At 41.6% G+C, this 16555-nt stretch overlaps 2 protein-coding genes and 1 long non-coding RNA gene across 4 annotated transcripts in view; 1 reads left to right on the plus strand and 2 right to left on the minus strand.

Moving 5' to 3' along the window:
• Positions 1-1794: 1794 nt before the first annotated feature.
• Positions 1795-9512, minus strand: CTBS (chitobiase). 2 transcript variants are annotated; one of them, XM_083743518.1, is made up of 7 exons: positions 9272-9512; positions 6789-6927; positions 4749-4957; positions 3881-4052; positions 3548-3645; positions 2901-3062; positions 1795-2174 (listed from the first exon to the last, which is right to left on the minus strand). In XM_083743518.1, the coding sequence occupies exons 1-7, from the start codon at positions 9413-9415 to the stop codon at positions 1986-1988; spliced, it is 1113 nt and encodes a 370-aa protein (XP_083599644.1). In that variant the 5' UTR covers positions 9416-9512; the 3' UTR covers positions 1795-1985. The 2 variants fall into 2 exon arrangements, with proteins under 2 accessions (XP_083599644.1, XP_083599645.1); XM_083743519.1 differs by lacking the exon at positions 9272-9512 and adding an exon at positions 9154-9227.
• LOC310846680 lies at positions 9295-11944 on the plus strand. The gene is made up of 2 exons (XR_014565459.1): positions 9295-9428; positions 11538-11944. It is a non-coding gene; the product is annotated as an uncharacterized lncRNA (long non-coding RNA).
• The window catches only part of LOC310846533 (vitellogenin-2-like), a 30170-nt gene continuing 24911 nt past the window's right edge, over positions 11297-16555 (minus strand). The window contains exons 24-29 of the mRNA XM_083743212.1: positions 15182-15317; positions 14726-14912; positions 14027-14124; positions 13404-13498; positions 13150-13309; positions 11297-11639 (exon numbers count right to left, since the gene is read on the minus strand). Coding sequence (XP_083599338.1) covers positions 11599-11639; positions 13150-13309; positions 13404-13498; positions 14027-14124; positions 14726-14912; positions 15182-15317 — 717 coding nt within the window. The 3' untranslated portion in view covers positions 11297-11598. The remainder of the gene's footprint in view (positions 11640-13149; positions 13310-13403; positions 13499-14026; positions 14125-14725; positions 14913-15181; positions 15318-16555) is intronic.

Consider the following 16555-nt stretch of genomic DNA (forward strand, 5'->3'; position numbering starts at 1 on the left):
ACTGGATGTACATTTCCAAAATATAAAATAAAAAAATAAAAATAAAACCTACATACAGCAACAGTGTTTTGTGTTGTGTAGGCTCCTGTGATGTAAGTAATGGGCCCCGCCTGCTAGCCTGCTCCCTAAAATATCACTGGTTGGCTCATTTCTATATGAAATACTTTGATAAAATACATATTTTGTTATGTGCAAATGGCTCTTGATACCTCATAGGTCCATAAATGACCATACTGTATAGCATATATTCAACACAAAAAACAGTGACAATTTGTTGTTGACAAAGGACAGCTGGACATACAAAGGGCCCCATTACCTTCAGTAGCTTAGGGCCTCATCAAACCTAAATCCGGCCCTGAATACACCACCTTATCTTCCTAAGCAATTCCTTGATTTGTTCTTCAGCTTAGCTGATAAAAAGAAACTGAAATGTTACACAAAAGGTCAAATAAAACTCGGCTGGTTTTCCAGAGTTAATATAATTTGTATAGGTAAAGGCCTTACATATATAAGGCCAGTCCCCGTGTGATGAATAAAGCTAAGCGTTATCAACGTTATCAGCTATGCACCTTGACCTAAGCTGTGAACATGGGTAGTTGATTATTAACCAGAACTGTCTCTTGCCCTTCTCCCATGTCAAGTCATTGATCTGGCAGCTCTCTCGATGTTGGCAGCTCAGGATATGGCTCGTGGTTTTATGTGCATCTTCCCCTTGCATTTTATTTACACTGACCAACAGTTTTCTGTCCTTTGCTTTCTTAGGGTACGTATTTTCAAAAGAGAGAAGTTCCTCCTGCAGCTATGAAAAGGAACACCAGTCAGAATACTTTAGTCAGAGTTGATAGTGCACAGTATATTCTCTTGTGTAAAAATGGTACATTGAGAAAAGGGCCCAGTGTACTTTGCTACGTCCCAATATGTTTGTGCATTGAGTTAGTTCTGCGTATGCCTATAAAGAAAACGGGTAACTTAACCCCATAGGAGTGGTGTTTCCAACTGTCCCCCACTTGTCCTTGGCATACAAATAGAATGAATGCACGAGCTGCCGAATGATCACCAGGATTATAGGAGTCTTTGGACTTCCATCTTTGTTTGGGGGAGAGAAGTTTTCGAGATCTAGCTGAAAAAGAAAGTAGAGCAGCAACAGCACATCTCCTTGAAGAGCGACTTTAATGTCATGCTAGCCTACTTCTTGAGACGGCTGTTGGAAGGAGGAGCTGGTGGTGGCATGTTGAGCCCATGTAGAAACTGCACCCCCAGGGTGCTTTCCGAAGTAGCTGGTCAGGGAGAGGTTGTCGTGAGGCCAGCTTGTGTATTGTGTCACAAGAGTGAGGGTACTCTGCCTTTTGACCTTGTCTGGGTTATCTCTTAGTGGTGAAATCAGGCCAGGCAGTTGGAGGGTTGGTGAGCAGATGAAATTTGTGTGATTTTTTTTTCTTGCTGTGTTTATTTATTTTTTTCTGCCATGGGCTCAGGTTGGCTCTTGTTATAGGGCACTGCTGGCCCCCTGTTGTAGTCAGAAAGGGGTGGGTACATTGGAATTAGATTATGTGTTTCCATAGGCCAGAGGTGTCATGAGAATTGGAAATGCTATCGTGAGGGTGGAGAACAGAGGAACACATGATGGGTTGAAAAGGTTAGGCCTTTACAGGGGAAGGGAGGTTAGAAATGTTAGGGCAATTCCCCCCGCTTTCTGCTTCTTCCCCCATTCTATGGGCTCTTCCTAGCCCCCATGGTACTATCGAAAGGTTTTGCTAATCAATCAGTTACAGGATGAAAGAAACACATGTGATATACGGTACTTAAAATGTTTTTTATTAATGCTGAACAAAATATAAAGCAGGTATTTAATTTTATTGATAATGATGTATTAGAATTGGAAAAATAAAAAACCAGATAATTAAAACTAATTATATCTGTATGTAAAAATGCATTAAAATTGAAAATAATGACAGCTAACAGGCAAACTAAGCACTCTCCTTAAGTCACTTTGGTATCAAGGCTGCCCACATTGCTGCTGTTTGCTCTTGTGCTAAGGAGCCACCAGAGTAGTTAAGGCAATCCGCGTTCCACATGCCAATACCCCTTAAGCCAAGTTTTTTCACATAGGCTGCCTTCAGAGAAATGCTCCTGGGATTGTCAAACCACACTTGATGAAAAACGCCATGTTCGTCCTACAAAACAGTGAAACAAAGAGAATGTGTTAATATGCCTCCTGCAAAGTAAGCTTGATGATGAGAGGTTTTTGCACTTGGATCCAAGAGAGCCGAACTCAAGTCTCTGCCAAATGCTCCTTTGCATATACTCAGACAAAACAACTTCTCTCGCCCTTTGAAAAATGGAGCTAATGGGCACATGCCTCAAAGTGTTACCATGAGGCAAAACAAGAGGAAGCCCGTTGCAAATTTTAAATGCTATATAAAATGATTGGTTATTGACAACATGTTAAACAGAGCACTGGTTAATAATATGCCTGCTTACTGTTTATGTTTCCAATAATTACTTGCAAATTCTGCAAGTCTACTTTTCCCATATATGAAGCCTTCAGCCAAGACATGGCAGGTACCCATTTCATCAGGAATATCCATGCTTGATAGTTATAGCTTCTGTTTTTGGAAAAATTTATAGCTTCTGCTTTTGGAAAAATTTCAGAAACCAGTTGGTGCAGAATACAGCAGCTAGGTTGTTGAGAGATGCTGGTTGGTATTAGCATTTTCACCCCTATACTTAAAGAGCTTCACTAGATCCAAGTTTGCTTCTGGGCACAATTTTATAAAGTCATAAATGGTCTGGGATCAGGGTCCCTGAAAGATTGCATCGTTCCAACAGTGTTTGCCCAGCAGCTGAAATCATCATTAGAGGCAAATACATTTCAGAAAGCAAGTCTTTTAACAACTCACCTTGTATTCTAAATATGGGGCTTCCTGTTCCTCATCCCACAGGATCCCAGAAATAGAACTATTTACCAGATCCATGATTACTTTATACGGGCGCTGACGTCCTGCCGCATCACTGCATGGAGCCCCACGGAAAGGAACTTTTGCGATTGAACAAACATGGGCCTGAAGAAAAGCAACTTCTGTTACACAGATGTGTTAAATCTCAAAAAAAAAAAAAGGGAACAGTCTTTAATCCATGCCCCTGAATTAAACTTCAGAGACAACAGCGAACAAAACATAGTTAGATGTTAGCTACTACCTTATTGTCTACTTTACTGTAAAAAATAAGTATTGCAAAAGCTTAGACAAAGAGCACTGCATCTCCAGTCTCAAAATGGGTTTGAAAATATTTGGGACATTGTAACATTATCAGAACTTGTATTAGAAGAGAAAATAACATGCAAATAAGAAGGGTTTTAAAAAGAACATTTGACACTGCTATTGTTTTGAATAATGATTTTAAGGAAAACATATCCGTATAATTTATTTATGTTATTGCAATATGAAAGTTATAATGTTATATATTATGTATCTCTGTAAGCATTTTAAATAATAAATAGAAGTTGTTTAAAATAATAAATATAATAAAGCAGCTATCTTTCTCTTACCTTAATTAAGCCTAGACAGGTATAATCATAGCCGTACCATGGAACGCCCATCACAATCTTCTTTGGATTAATGCCCATGTGAATGTATTTTTCATATTCTAATTAAATAAAAAAATAATAATAATATTATATCCAACCATCTGAAATTCAACTGGAACAATCATATATCAAATTTTACAATTCTGAAATCCTCTCGCCTACCTCAGACCTCCATTTTTCAACCCCCTCTCCCCCAATTTTTTTATTACTTGTTTTCTTCCTTGGGGGGAAGAAAGTGGGAACAAATTTCCATGGCTTCAACATTTTTGGAAATATTATATATTTGGTTCTTACCCATTATGGTGTGGTTATATGGAGCATTGGCTCTGGCTATGCATTCTGACCACACCTGGCTCTGTTCATCGTAAGACATAACAAATACGAAATCACAAGACTCTGCAATCCCGGTGTAGTTGTAACATCGTTTGTCTATGCAATCTGGAGACCAGGCTACATCAAAAGTCACCTGTGGGGGGAAATAAAAACACACATCTATCTCTGAATGGATATTCTTAGTACATTATACACAATTTGCAATTCATTTCAACACTGCATATAGTGTGTTCTTCAACTTCGCTTTACTCAGGGTGAACCTATTAAAATTAAGGCCCTAACTGACTCATGTTTATTAATTTCACAGGGTCTACTCTAAGTAAAACTCAGCTGAATACCATCCATTTCTGTTAATTTCTTGGAATGTTTGGGGACACAACCACAGCATCATCTGTGTATACTTGGCAACAAGGTATAAGATTCTAAATTTGTTTATTTAAAAGTTATTGTGACGTTTTACATTGGATCAGATTGTTACCATTAATGTTTGATGTTTTGTTATGTTTTTATATGTGTTGGAAGCCGTCTAGAGTGGCTGGGGCAACCCAGCCAGATGGGCGGGGTATAAATAAAATTATTATTATTATTATTATTATTATTATTATTGGCCTATTACTGTTTTTTTGTTGTTGTTGTTGCTGGGCTGACACTTAATGGAATATCTGTGCCTGCTATCAATATCCGGTACCAAAATTTGTGCTCACAACAATAAATGGTGTCAAAAAAAAAAGAGTGTTTAATGTCATGCACTGAGATGAATCAATGGAATTTGGCTGATGTGGAACTGAATTCATATCTGTGTAAGAGTAATCTCTGCTTTATTTTTTACCTGTGATCCTGGAATTTCTCTGTGAAAAGATTCTGTTGTTTCTTTAACCAAATCTGTTAACGCGTAGTATTCAGGTGAAGACTTTGCAACCTCCTGTTCAATGTCTATATTGATTCCATCCAGATGTTGTCTTTTGGCCAGATCCACTTTTTCTTTTATCCAGGCTGCTCTGACAGCAGGGTCAACAATTGACTTCACAGATATGTCTCCTAAATAAGAAAATGTGATTAAGTGCCAGGCTTGAATTGCTAGAAGGGACAAGAAACATTTTAGACTACCGTGATATTAAATCTCACATAATATATAGCAGTATATTCCACTTAACTCAAGGGGGCTTACTTTGTGATAGGCTATGTTTAGGACTGGAGCCCTGATCCCTTACTTCATAACTATCCCAATCTATCCACCCAGAGCTCTTTGTACACATTCTGGGGCAAAAAGCCTTCGTCAGCAGATCAGGGTTTGTATGAACACGTGCTGAAGTGGATTATATGATTAGCACTGGGCTATGGATATTAGCAAGAAGAGAGGCCTGAACACCAATGTTCATTAAGGAAAGGTGAAAGTGAAACAAGAAATTTAAAAAGCATTTAGAAACTGCTTCAGAAGTTGCTTAAGAACTAAATCTAGTCACAAGATATATTGCTGAACTTTTGTGAACGCATGTATATTGTTGTGCTAAACTTATTACAGTGGTACCTCGGGTTACATACGCTTCAGGTTACATATGCTTCAGGTTACAGACTCTGCTAACCCAGAAATACTACCTCGGGTTAAGAACTTTGCTTCAGGATGAGAACAGAAATCGTGCAGTAGCGGCGCAGCGGCAGCAGGAGGCCCCATTAATTAAAGTGGTGCTTCACGTTAAGAGTTTCATGTTAAGAACAGACCTCCAGAACAAATTAAGTTCTTAACCCAAGGTACCACTGTGTACTGTTGCTGACACCACTGGATTGGCTTGTTGATTTACTGCTGAATAAAACTGAGTTGTATCCTCCTCCTTTTGTGATCCAGATTCTTGTTCCCAATTACTTGATCTAGTTAACCCCAATATGTGCTAGAGCTTATACTAACAAATTACACTATGTAATGGAGACCAAGGAGTAAGCTACATGTTACATAAACTACATGTTACATCTTTAAAAAAGTGTGCTTAATGCTACCACTTTTATTTTGAAGGAAAAGCAGTTGTATGGGTCCCTGGTCTCCTGGCTGGCATGTGCCTCTAAAGATGCTATTTGCAGTAAACGGCACCTCTGGTGCTGGCGACAAATAGCAGCCACAGGAGATTTCGTGGCAGGAGATCTGTATGGGACCCTGATCTAGACTGGGAGTACGCTACAAGTTTGAAGATACGCAAGTGTGCTTCTTTCTCAAAATAAATGCAACACTGTTTTTGGGTGTGGGTGTGTGTCTGTGTGTTTTAAAAAAGCACGTTCAATGTAAATAGAAACAAAATAGCTTCCAGACTTTACATCCAGACCATGGTTTTCTGGAGCGACACATTTGTGTTCTGGCCTGGCAGCATGTGCTCAAGCAGTTATATCCCCTTTTATCCTTGGCTGTCCACAGTATGACAACAGTACAGGATATTACATGAAGTCTCATGATCAATTACACAACCATTTAACAGAGCTTACATAGAAGTTCTCCTGAAACAATCAGAACTTTATCTTCTGTGTAAATGAGTCTAGAACTAGGGATAATGGGAGGAGAATCGTGCATGCTTTACACTTCTTAGTATGCATGAATCTAAAGCCAGCAAATTTCAAAAGAGAGCTCCCCCAAAGACAAACTGATCAGTCCATCATCCCTTTGTGCTTGAAGCAGCTTAACATAATGGAGATCGCTAGTGTGTCCTGAGACTGGTGGTGCAAATTGACAGTGCAAGCTTACTTTCACACAATCACAATATTCTCATATAATTATTAAGGTTGCGCTCCTGTGCACACTTAACAGGAGTAACTCAGTGGAAATTACTTATGAGAAAACGCATACAAGATGCTGACGATACACCAAAATGTTCTCTGCAGAACGTACCTTTTAAAACAACTCTGGCTCCTCTTGAATGGGCGTAACACATAAGCTCAGGGTCGTATTTTCCGAAAATCGCCACTGTAGTAATATGTGACCAGTCATAAAATTTCCAGGCCTTCCCACCAATGTCAAATATAAAGACCTGCAGAGGCATAGCAAAAAGAAAAAGAAAAATAGTAAAAATCTCTCTCTCCCCCTACAACAGCCAGATGTGCTAACTCTTGTTATTGGTGTCATTTAAATCGTTTATTTGTTTAATTGGTTATTATTTATTCAATATAGTTCTATCAATTGTTCGAAAGAAATCCTCAAGGGGGCTTACAACACTATAAGCACAAAAATCGTCTGTATTGAAGTCCACTGACACTTAAGTTACATGATAATCAAAAATTAAAAGCCAGTGGCAACAGCAGCGACACAACTCAGCTAAACCTACTGAACACCATTAAATGTACAGGTAAATAAAATAGTTTGCACCCAGTGCCTTAAAACTCTAAAGGCAGGTGCAACACAAAGACATAAGGACCAGTAAAAAAGACGAAAGCCCTCATAGGTCATCAGTGTAGCTCCCACAATAGGCTCTCATAGTCAAATGCTAGTAGTGTTCCTAATTCATGACGTAGATTGTCAAAAAACGATGGCTCTAAAGAGACTTAATCTTTGTATGGATCAAATAAGATAGTTCGCTAAATTATGGGATCTCATGATAAACATTTATCCTTTCAAATAAGTATTATCTTTAAAGAGATTAGTTAAAATTCAAGGTTTACTGACTAATATGAAGCACAAAGATGGGTATCGTTAATTAAACCACTTCTAGGCAGCAACCCACAGAACATCTTGTAATATAAGTTGGTGAGGATTTTCCAGGGCTCAACCAATTATCCCTGGGAAGCAAGAGACAATACATTTGGGAGTTAACTTTCAGATAAGTAGGTGAGATGCACTTCCCATCTAATTTGAGCATTTTAACAATTAGAAGCATGCCTGAAGGGGCAGGGCACATTGGTTTCATTTCCTCAGATACATATCTGCCTCAGACAAATTTTCTCAGTAGAAGGGACTATTACGGTTCAGCAGTGTTGTGGTAAAAACAGAGGATGTTCAAATGAAAAATAAATAAAACAGTTCTGTATACATTTCAACGGAGATACACCTAAGCCCCTTGAAATCTATGGATCCAAACAGGTTTAATTATGCACAGGATTGCAATCTATGCATTGCAACTTGGGACTCAGCTTATATAGCTGAAAATAAAATGTTTCAAATGTGTTGTAAAGTGCAATATACAGATGTGACACTAGGTGGTGGCAGTGAGCTATGCCAAATTCAATGTATTTTTCAAAACTTTTTTAAAAAAGCATTTTCAGAGGATTTTTAAAATATGTGTGTAGATTCTACCTTGGACACCTTAAAATAAGAGATGAGACAAATTCATGAAGGATAAGACTATCCATTGCCACTAGCCATGATGGCTATATATTATACACAGCAGAGATAAGGAACCTTAGGCCCAGGAGCTAAACGTGACCCTCAATATCTTTCTATCTGGCCCTCAGTCCTCTGCCCAGGCCAGGCATATATATTCTCTTGTCGCTAAACCTACTTCATGCCTTCCAGTGCTGCTTTAGCATAGGTGGAATGTGTCCTTGAGCTCTGATAATGCCTCCTGCTTACCTGCATAAAGAAATTGACTTTCACATGGCCAGAACCACAACAGGAAACTTGTTTCCTTTGCTTCTCTTTTCCCACTGCATAACCTGTTTTAACTCATTCTCCTAGTGTTTTGGACACAGAGGGCAGTGCCAATCAGTTTTCAACAAGGGGAAGCCCAGAGTTACATATAAGCCCCCAAAGAATATTCAGGTTTTGCGGCTTCCTTGAGAGGACACCAGTGCCTTTAGCACTGCATGAAAAGCAGAAATCCAACAGGTGAAGCTTTCCCTGTGGTGCAGAAAAGTTGCAGTTGCTGAATCTCTGCCTATGGAGAGGGCATGGCGGACTTAGCAAGCATTACAGGATTATGAATGGAAGCTTCAGCCTTCCAGATCAGTGTGTCTTGAAGTTGCATCTCTATCTGTTTTTTTTTTTTTTTGGACACAACTCCCATCAACCCTAGCTAGCAGGACCGTTGGTCAGGGATGATGGGAACTGTAGTCCAAAGCCAGCTGGGGACCCAAGTTCGGGAAACCCTGGTCCAGGTGTTGCTGAACAACCACCTCCCGTACTCCCTAGCCGTTGGCTACGCTTGCTGGGGTTGAGACGGGAGTTTGTAGTTCAGCAACGTCTGGAGAGGCTTCCTCACCATCCCTGACAGGAACAACCTTCCAAGTTACCACCACCTCCCGATCTCTCTCCCCACCCTCACCAACACCGTCGAGGATTGGCTGAGAGGAGCGTCACGTGCTCTCACCAGGCAACCGCGCCCTCCTCTCCTCTCCTCTCCCCCTCCCCGACGCCTAAGAGGTTGTTTTGCGCCTGCGCACCTCGAAGTCCCTGGCTCCGGAAATGGGGTTGCAGAGCGCGGGGTCCTCGCACGGACACGCGCCGGAGCTCAGCCGCAGGTGGGAGATGAGGAGGAGGAGCGCGACCGGGAGGCGCGCGCCGGCGCCGCTTAGCAACCCCTCCATGTCTTCGTATCAGGTGCTTAAGCGGGGCGTGCGTGAGTGCGTGCGCGTCCGCGGCGGCTGCTCCTTTTCGCCTCTGCCTCTTCGAGAATATATAATGCCTGGCTGAGACCTGGCGTGGGGGAAGGTGGGATGGCTCCGCCCAGAAATGGAGGGGGAGACGCTGAGGGGAAATGAGCGCCCCTTAGCGTCACCCGCCATGTTTCACCCTCAGGGATTGGCTGTGCCAGTTGCGTTAACAGTTCAGAGATAAAACTCAAGTGGGATAATAATACAAATAAAAAAATAATAAATCCCTCAGGAGCTGCCTAATTTGGACACTTTAAAGACAGCAGTACCTGATCCTCTGCACTCTGTATTCACTGTCAAAACAAAAAAAATCCTTCCAGTAGCACCTTAAAGACCAACTAAGTCAGTTCTTGGTATGAGCTTTCGTGTGCATGCACACTTCTTCAGCTATTCACTGTGTATTCACTGTGTAAACTTTCCCAAACTTTGAAGGGGGTGCTCGCGCCACAACTCCATGGCTCCATAAAAATAAAAATAATTATTGCATTTATATACCGACCTATACGCAGAGGTCTCAGAACAAAAAACAAAAAAAACCCACAATTTACTGATGGACTGAATTTTGATACCGCCCTATACCTGGGTGTCTCAGGGTGGTTCACAGAATAAAATCAAAGATATAAAGCCACAAAGATACCTAATAAAAATAAAAACAACAACCCAATAGCCCCCCCCCCTCACAGAAAAAAACACATTTTAAAAGGGCATAGGATGTAAATCGGATCAACCATTGGCCTGGTTAAAAAGGAACGTTTTTGCCTGGCACCCAAAGCTGCACATTGAAGGCGCCAGGTGGACTTCCCTGGGGAGAGCATTTCACAGATGGGGAGCCACTGCAGAAGAAGCCCGTTCTCATGTTGCCACCCTCTGGGTTTCCCCAGCCAATGGGGGTGGCTTCCAACCCATAGGTAAAGGTAAAGGTACCCCTGCCCGTACGGGCCAGTCTTGACAGACTCTGGGGTTGTGCGCCCATCTCACTCAAGAGGCCAGGGGCCAGCGCTGTCCGGAGACACTTCCGGGTCACGTGGCCAGCATGACATCGCTGCTCTGGCGAGCCAGAGCCGCACACGGAAACGCCGTTTACCTTCCCGCTGGTAAGCGGTCCCTATTTATCTACTTGCACCTGGAGGTGCTTTCGAACTGCTAGGTTGGCAGGCGCTGGGACCGAGCAGCGGGAGCGCACCCCGCCGCAGGGATTCGAACCGCCGACCTTTCGATCGGCAAGTCCTAGGCGCTGAGGCTTTAACCCACAGCGCCACCTGCGTCCTTATAAACACATAATAAAACATCAAACATAGACTCATCCCTGGTACCCACCAACCCTATAAAAACTGTTATTCGGAATGGCAGGTTGCACAACCTGCTAAGGAAGATAGCAGCACCATAAAATTTGAGGCAGTGACTGCCTACGTTTATTGAGAATTCGATTTAAACTGTTCAGTTTGAATAATTGAAATTGCTGAGCATGATCCAGTGATAGCAGCTTTTCAAAGTTTGATTGCCATTTACACCTCCAGCCGCCGCCTAGGTAATACCACCGGCCCCCAGGGGGTGGTACCACCCACTTGGGAACCACTGTCATAGAGATCCCAGGGCTTTGGGGGTTTTTTTGGTTTTTTTTAAGCATCATTTGTATGGCTAAAAGCCAAGTCACCTTGCTCCCAATTTTGAAATTGCTCTGCAGTAACGCCTGGCTGCTTATTTCTGGTATCGGTTGCAAGAGCCAATACTGAGGGTGTGTTTTGTGAATGTGTGTCGTGGAATCTGGACTCGATGCAACATGGTATTTCAAAAGACACAGAACAAGTGCAGCTGTGCTCTTGGAATCATGATGTTTTATTAAATGATTTAACACAAATATATTTTTTTAAAATTACTGTTGAAAATTACTGATAGTATTATGGTAGAAATGCATTGTTCTTCAAAGGAGAAAGTGATGCTACTTTTCCTGTTTGAAATAATTCCATTGCTCTGTCCACTAAATATATTGGCCTTGGAATGGAAACCATTTGAAGCTCTAATCTTCTGCTAAATAACATCAAGCTGTGCATTGCAGGTATTCACAGGAACATGCTGCCTGAATCTCAGTTACAATTTTGATATCCTTGAGCTTCTGGTCAATACCTATTTGCTCTTCCCCGTGGAATGGTAGCAGATTCTGGAACAAAAATGGGATGTGATACAGTTTTGCTATTTGAAACTTTTCCTGTCAATTCAATTTCACTGTGTGGCTGTTTAAAAAGACTATGCACTTAGAACTCTACTTATTGAGCAGAACACTGATAAAGATTTCTCTCAAAGATTTATCACTGGAGTACAATGGACATAGCTTGCCGCCAAAGTAATGAACGATAAATTTCTGGGCAGGATTTCAAGAGCAAAGTAACTTCAGTGAGACTTCACTTGATCAACCCCAGTGGATTGCATTCAGTACTGTAATACATAGCTCTCTGGTTTAATATGCTTTAGTGTGAGAGGGTGGTTTTTATTTACTTATTTACTTATTTATTTCAGCTTTCAAACCTGTGTGTGTGTGTGTGTGTGTGTGTGTGTGTGTGTGTGTATTCTACCCTCTCATCCTTAGTCCTGACCCAGGTGCCTCTTCCTATTTTCTTGGTCCTCTGATGTAAGGGAAATGAAGAGCTTACCTGCCCAGGACTAATCAACAGTAGCTATAGACTTTTACCTATCCCCTCCAAACATCTTGAATAGGAAAGAGTGCAAGCTTTTACAAGTATATTTCTGAGATTCCCAGGAATAGAATCATGTCAGTCCTCACAGGCTCATCAAATAAGGTAGTCAAACTAAAGCCCAAGCAAACTGTATCTTAAAGGCTACATATTCTGGGTAATACTAATGGATACTATTTCTCCCTCCCTTCTCATGGAATAAGGATTAAAATACTGCTTCGCATACTTATGCTATGTCAAGATGTCATGTTCAGCTGCAAGTTGCTTTCTCATATCTTGAAACATTTGTACGTGAACATTTAGGCAAGCCACACTGAGAAAATACATGGAGTTTAAACTATATCTAAATTATAGCCTGGACTGTTTTCAGAAACCTGGTTTTTGCTAAAGCTTCCAAACTGCAGCTGGAAATCTCGCATTACAAAATAAATTATGAAAACATGGGAAATTGATAACTTGTCTGTGTGGGTGGGTTATTCTGTTTTGTTTGTGCAAAATGTGTTACAGCCTGACATGAAGACAGAATAGGGAAAGGTGTCTGCTTAAATTGAGCAGGGATTATGAGCTATACTAAAGAGTGAGACTCAACCAGTGTTCTGCAATGGGAAGCCCAACTACCTGACTACATCAATGCAATGCAGGAGAGAAAGCCATAATGTGAGAAGTATACAATTGTGTTTTAGAAGACACATACTTCCCAGAGCTGAAGGTTGTTCATATTTTTCTGCTGCTACTATATATCTTTAAAAGCACATGTTGGTTTTGGTGATTAGTAAAGTGGTCATCCTGAGTTCCTAAAATTTTTGTGAAAAGGTGGATGGAACCATGATTTGGAAATTAGTCACAGTCATGGAACTTTCTGGTTCCCTATTTGGTGTTTTTTCGCCCCCAGAACTGTATTCTGTTAAAAGGTTGTGAAGAAAAGAAATATGTGCATCAGTGCCCTGATATTCACATATTAATAGATAATTGCCTAACCTTTGGTACAGGATTCTGATGGAAGAATCCAAGACTGAGCAAAGCTCACAGCATTTTTGGCTTCATATCCACTGGGCATCTTATATTCCTGTTCATATTCAGCATCGTATCTTCCACACATTCCACAGGTTTTCCCAATCATTGATAAAGGTACTTGAATCTGCACAGGAACGTGGTAAAAGTCAATGCACTTCTGGCTGCATATGTGTTTGTAAAAATCCAAGACATTGGTAGGATAGCAAATAAAAGTATACCATAAGCGTGCGTCCATCATAGAAGAGATTTTCAATGCCAACTTCTGGAGCTTTTAGTGATAAGCCATTCTTCTCACGAGTGATAAGGATATCACCTGTAACCAGAAAACAGAATTACTTCCCCCTAAAAACTCTGGTGTCACATCTCAGTGCAGATTGTCACCATTACTGATTTCTCTCTGTTTCAATCAAAGCATCAGATATGTGGAGCTGAAATCTTGCTGCTGCTTATGTGAAATTACTCTATACTGCATTTGCAATATAAAAGGTTACCAGAATAAATAAAATATTTGAATAATGTTTATGCATAATTCCACGATCAACTGGTCCCAAAGGAAAAATCAGATATATACCAGATCAACACCTGCCAAAGTAGGGGCCCAGTCCGGCTCCTTGAGAGAAACCATCTGCTCTCCTCCAAGTTGCCAATGGGAAGGACAGATGAAAAATTTGTGCCGGATTGTGTGCCGGATTTTAGCTGTGGTAGTGGTAAGCCCGAGTACATGACTCTAAGGTCATCCTTTCAGTTGCTAACCACTGGCATACATAAGCCACTTTACAATTTGCTATAGATAGTTCAAGTGAGTCAGGCAATTCAGGAGAAGTCAGAAAAGGTATGCTACCTTTGGAATTGGAAGTGAATGGGAGATTCTCTGGTGGAAATTCAGTACCGTTAATCCTCAGCTTTGCAAGTCCATTTGAAGAATACATGTCAACCTCCCTTCAAACAGAAAAAAATCTGGTTTAATTAAGGCAATGATACATTTATGTCATACATACCAAGTGCATACCTTTTTGACAACTTGTTCACATTGGACTAATGAACATTCTACCTTGTTATCAATCACTGGTGGTTAAGAATATTTTGTATGACAAATTCAAATATTTGTTGGGGAAAGTGTATCAATCTAGTGTGATTACCAGTATAACTAGTCTTTCTACTAGTCATATTACCAATATTCATTAACTATTTGGCTTCTCATATTTTGATCAGGTTGACTTTTGTAGGGCAGCCATACGTCTGGAAAATCCTGGACATGGCCAGGATTTTGATCCCTAAATTGGTGTCCGGGCGGAATTTGTTATGCCCATTCTAAATGTCCAGGGAAACCTGGACGCAAGGCAACCCATGTTGTAAGTGGGTCTTTTTGCCTATTTTCTTATAAGTAGATGACAAACTTATTTTTTTCCTGGTGGTTTTACAAAAAGGAAAAAGAAAAGCTAAACAACCTTCCCCCCTAAAATAAATAGGTCAACAATTTTTTTGTCCAGATTTTCACTTTCTGAAATATGGCAACCCTAACTTACAATGCTTTACTTACAGATTGACAAAGTCGATACGGGCCATTATCAGATCAGTTGACTGTTCTGCTTTCATTACCCTCACCAGGAATTTCAGTTCCGGGCTACAGTCATGGACCAAGACATGGTAGCAGTTTGCAGGCATTATATAGCGAAAGCTAACATTGTTGAAAGTTGTGATAGTATCTTGTGATACTGAACAACGACCTAAAAAGCAAACGCTATCAGTAAGCATCTTCAAATTGTTAGAAATAATATTCTGATAAGAGATATTCTTCTGGCATATTTTATTATTGAGTTTTCAACCCAGAAAGTGATTCAGTAACTGGCATGGAGTTTGGAAGGTGTGCTGAGGACCAACTCAGATCTCTCAACCACCTGATGAGATGATTCCAGGATTTGTGGTTTGTAGCCCTGGTGTAAACCAACTTTTGCTAGAACCAGGAGAGCAAAACAACACTGGCTAACCTACTAACCTTTCAGATTTTCCACAAATGAGGATGCCAGATTAGAGATGAAACTCCAGGCGTGGGGCTGCATTGCTAAATCTTCTGCATGTTGGGCTACAGGGAGTGGAAGTGGTAGCCAGATGTTTGTGTCATAAAATGTGACCTAATAAAAAGGTAAGATAATATCAGTGCTATTTTTCTAGGAAAAGAAGTGCCAGAACCCATCACCAACGCCTCCCTTGTTGTCTTATAATGGCGATGGTGCCAACCTGAAAATTGCCGGAACTCAGTTCTCTTGATTTCTAGCTGAAAGGCCCTGCATAATATTTCTATTGCAAGGGGAAGCAACACAGGTGGTAGAAATGGTTAGAAAGTCATACTGAAGAAGAAGAAGAAGAAGAAGAAGAAGAAGAAGAAGAAGAAGAAGAAGAAGAAGAAGAAGAAGAGGAGGAGGAGGAGGAGGAGGAGTTTTGATTTGATATCCCGCTTTATCACTACCCAAAGGAATCTCAAAGCGGCTAACATTCTCCTTTCCCTTCCTCCCCCACAACAAACACTCTGTGAGGTGAGTGAGGCTGAGAGACTTCAGAGAAGTGTGACTAGCCCAAGGTCACCCAGCAGCTGCATGTGGAGGAGCAGAGACGTGAACCTGGTTCACCAGATTACGAGTCCACCGCTCCTACAATTGCACTCAGTTAATGGGCAGTGTCTGTTCCAGGTTTGAGAGACCTCTGGGCTATCTGCTCTCTGGAAGGTCCTCTCCTGCTGGTGATTCATGGTGGCTGTATCTGGTGACAGGGGTCGGCGGCAGCACTCTGAGCTGTGCAAGGTAGTTGGATCCAGCCACCATTTAAATTTCCCAGAATGCCACAGCACTCCAGGGCATGGTGAGAAATTTAAATAGCAGCTAGACCCAGCTGCCTGGTGGTGGCTAAAGTGCCAGCTGCAAATGGATTTTGTTTTTTAAGGGCTCCAAGGCAGATGTCCATGGTGAGTTGTGTCAGTGCGTTGGGTCCTCAGCAGCTGCCCAAGAACACTAGGCACTAAGACCAGGTGCAGTGTCAGGGAATTGCCATCAGAGCAAGAAACGGAGGCAGGGCTGCCGAGCGATGCCGGAGAGGGGACGAGCAGGGGGGAAGGATTTCAATGTAACACTCATAGAGCAGAGAGGGAGATGGAGGAATTGGTGACAGGGCTCCAAGACCCTTCCCCCGAATCTAGTGGGGAGAGTGCTGGGACGCCCCTGCCTTCCCCCTACTTGCGCAGACGCGTTCCGCGCAGAGAACATAGGCGGAGACTCGGGGTCAAACAGCTTCTATGCTGGAAGAGATTCAAGAGACGCCCACTCTCGGATTCTGCAAGTGACTAACAGGTCACGGAGGGCGAGCTCTGACCCTAAGC

Source organism: Podarcis gaigeae (assembly GCF_964106915.1).
Source record: "Podarcis gaigeae genome assembly, chromosome: 6".
In the NCBI taxonomy this organism is placed as follows: domain Eukaryota; kingdom Metazoa; phylum Chordata; class Lepidosauria; order Squamata; family Lacertidae; genus Podarcis; species Podarcis gaigeae.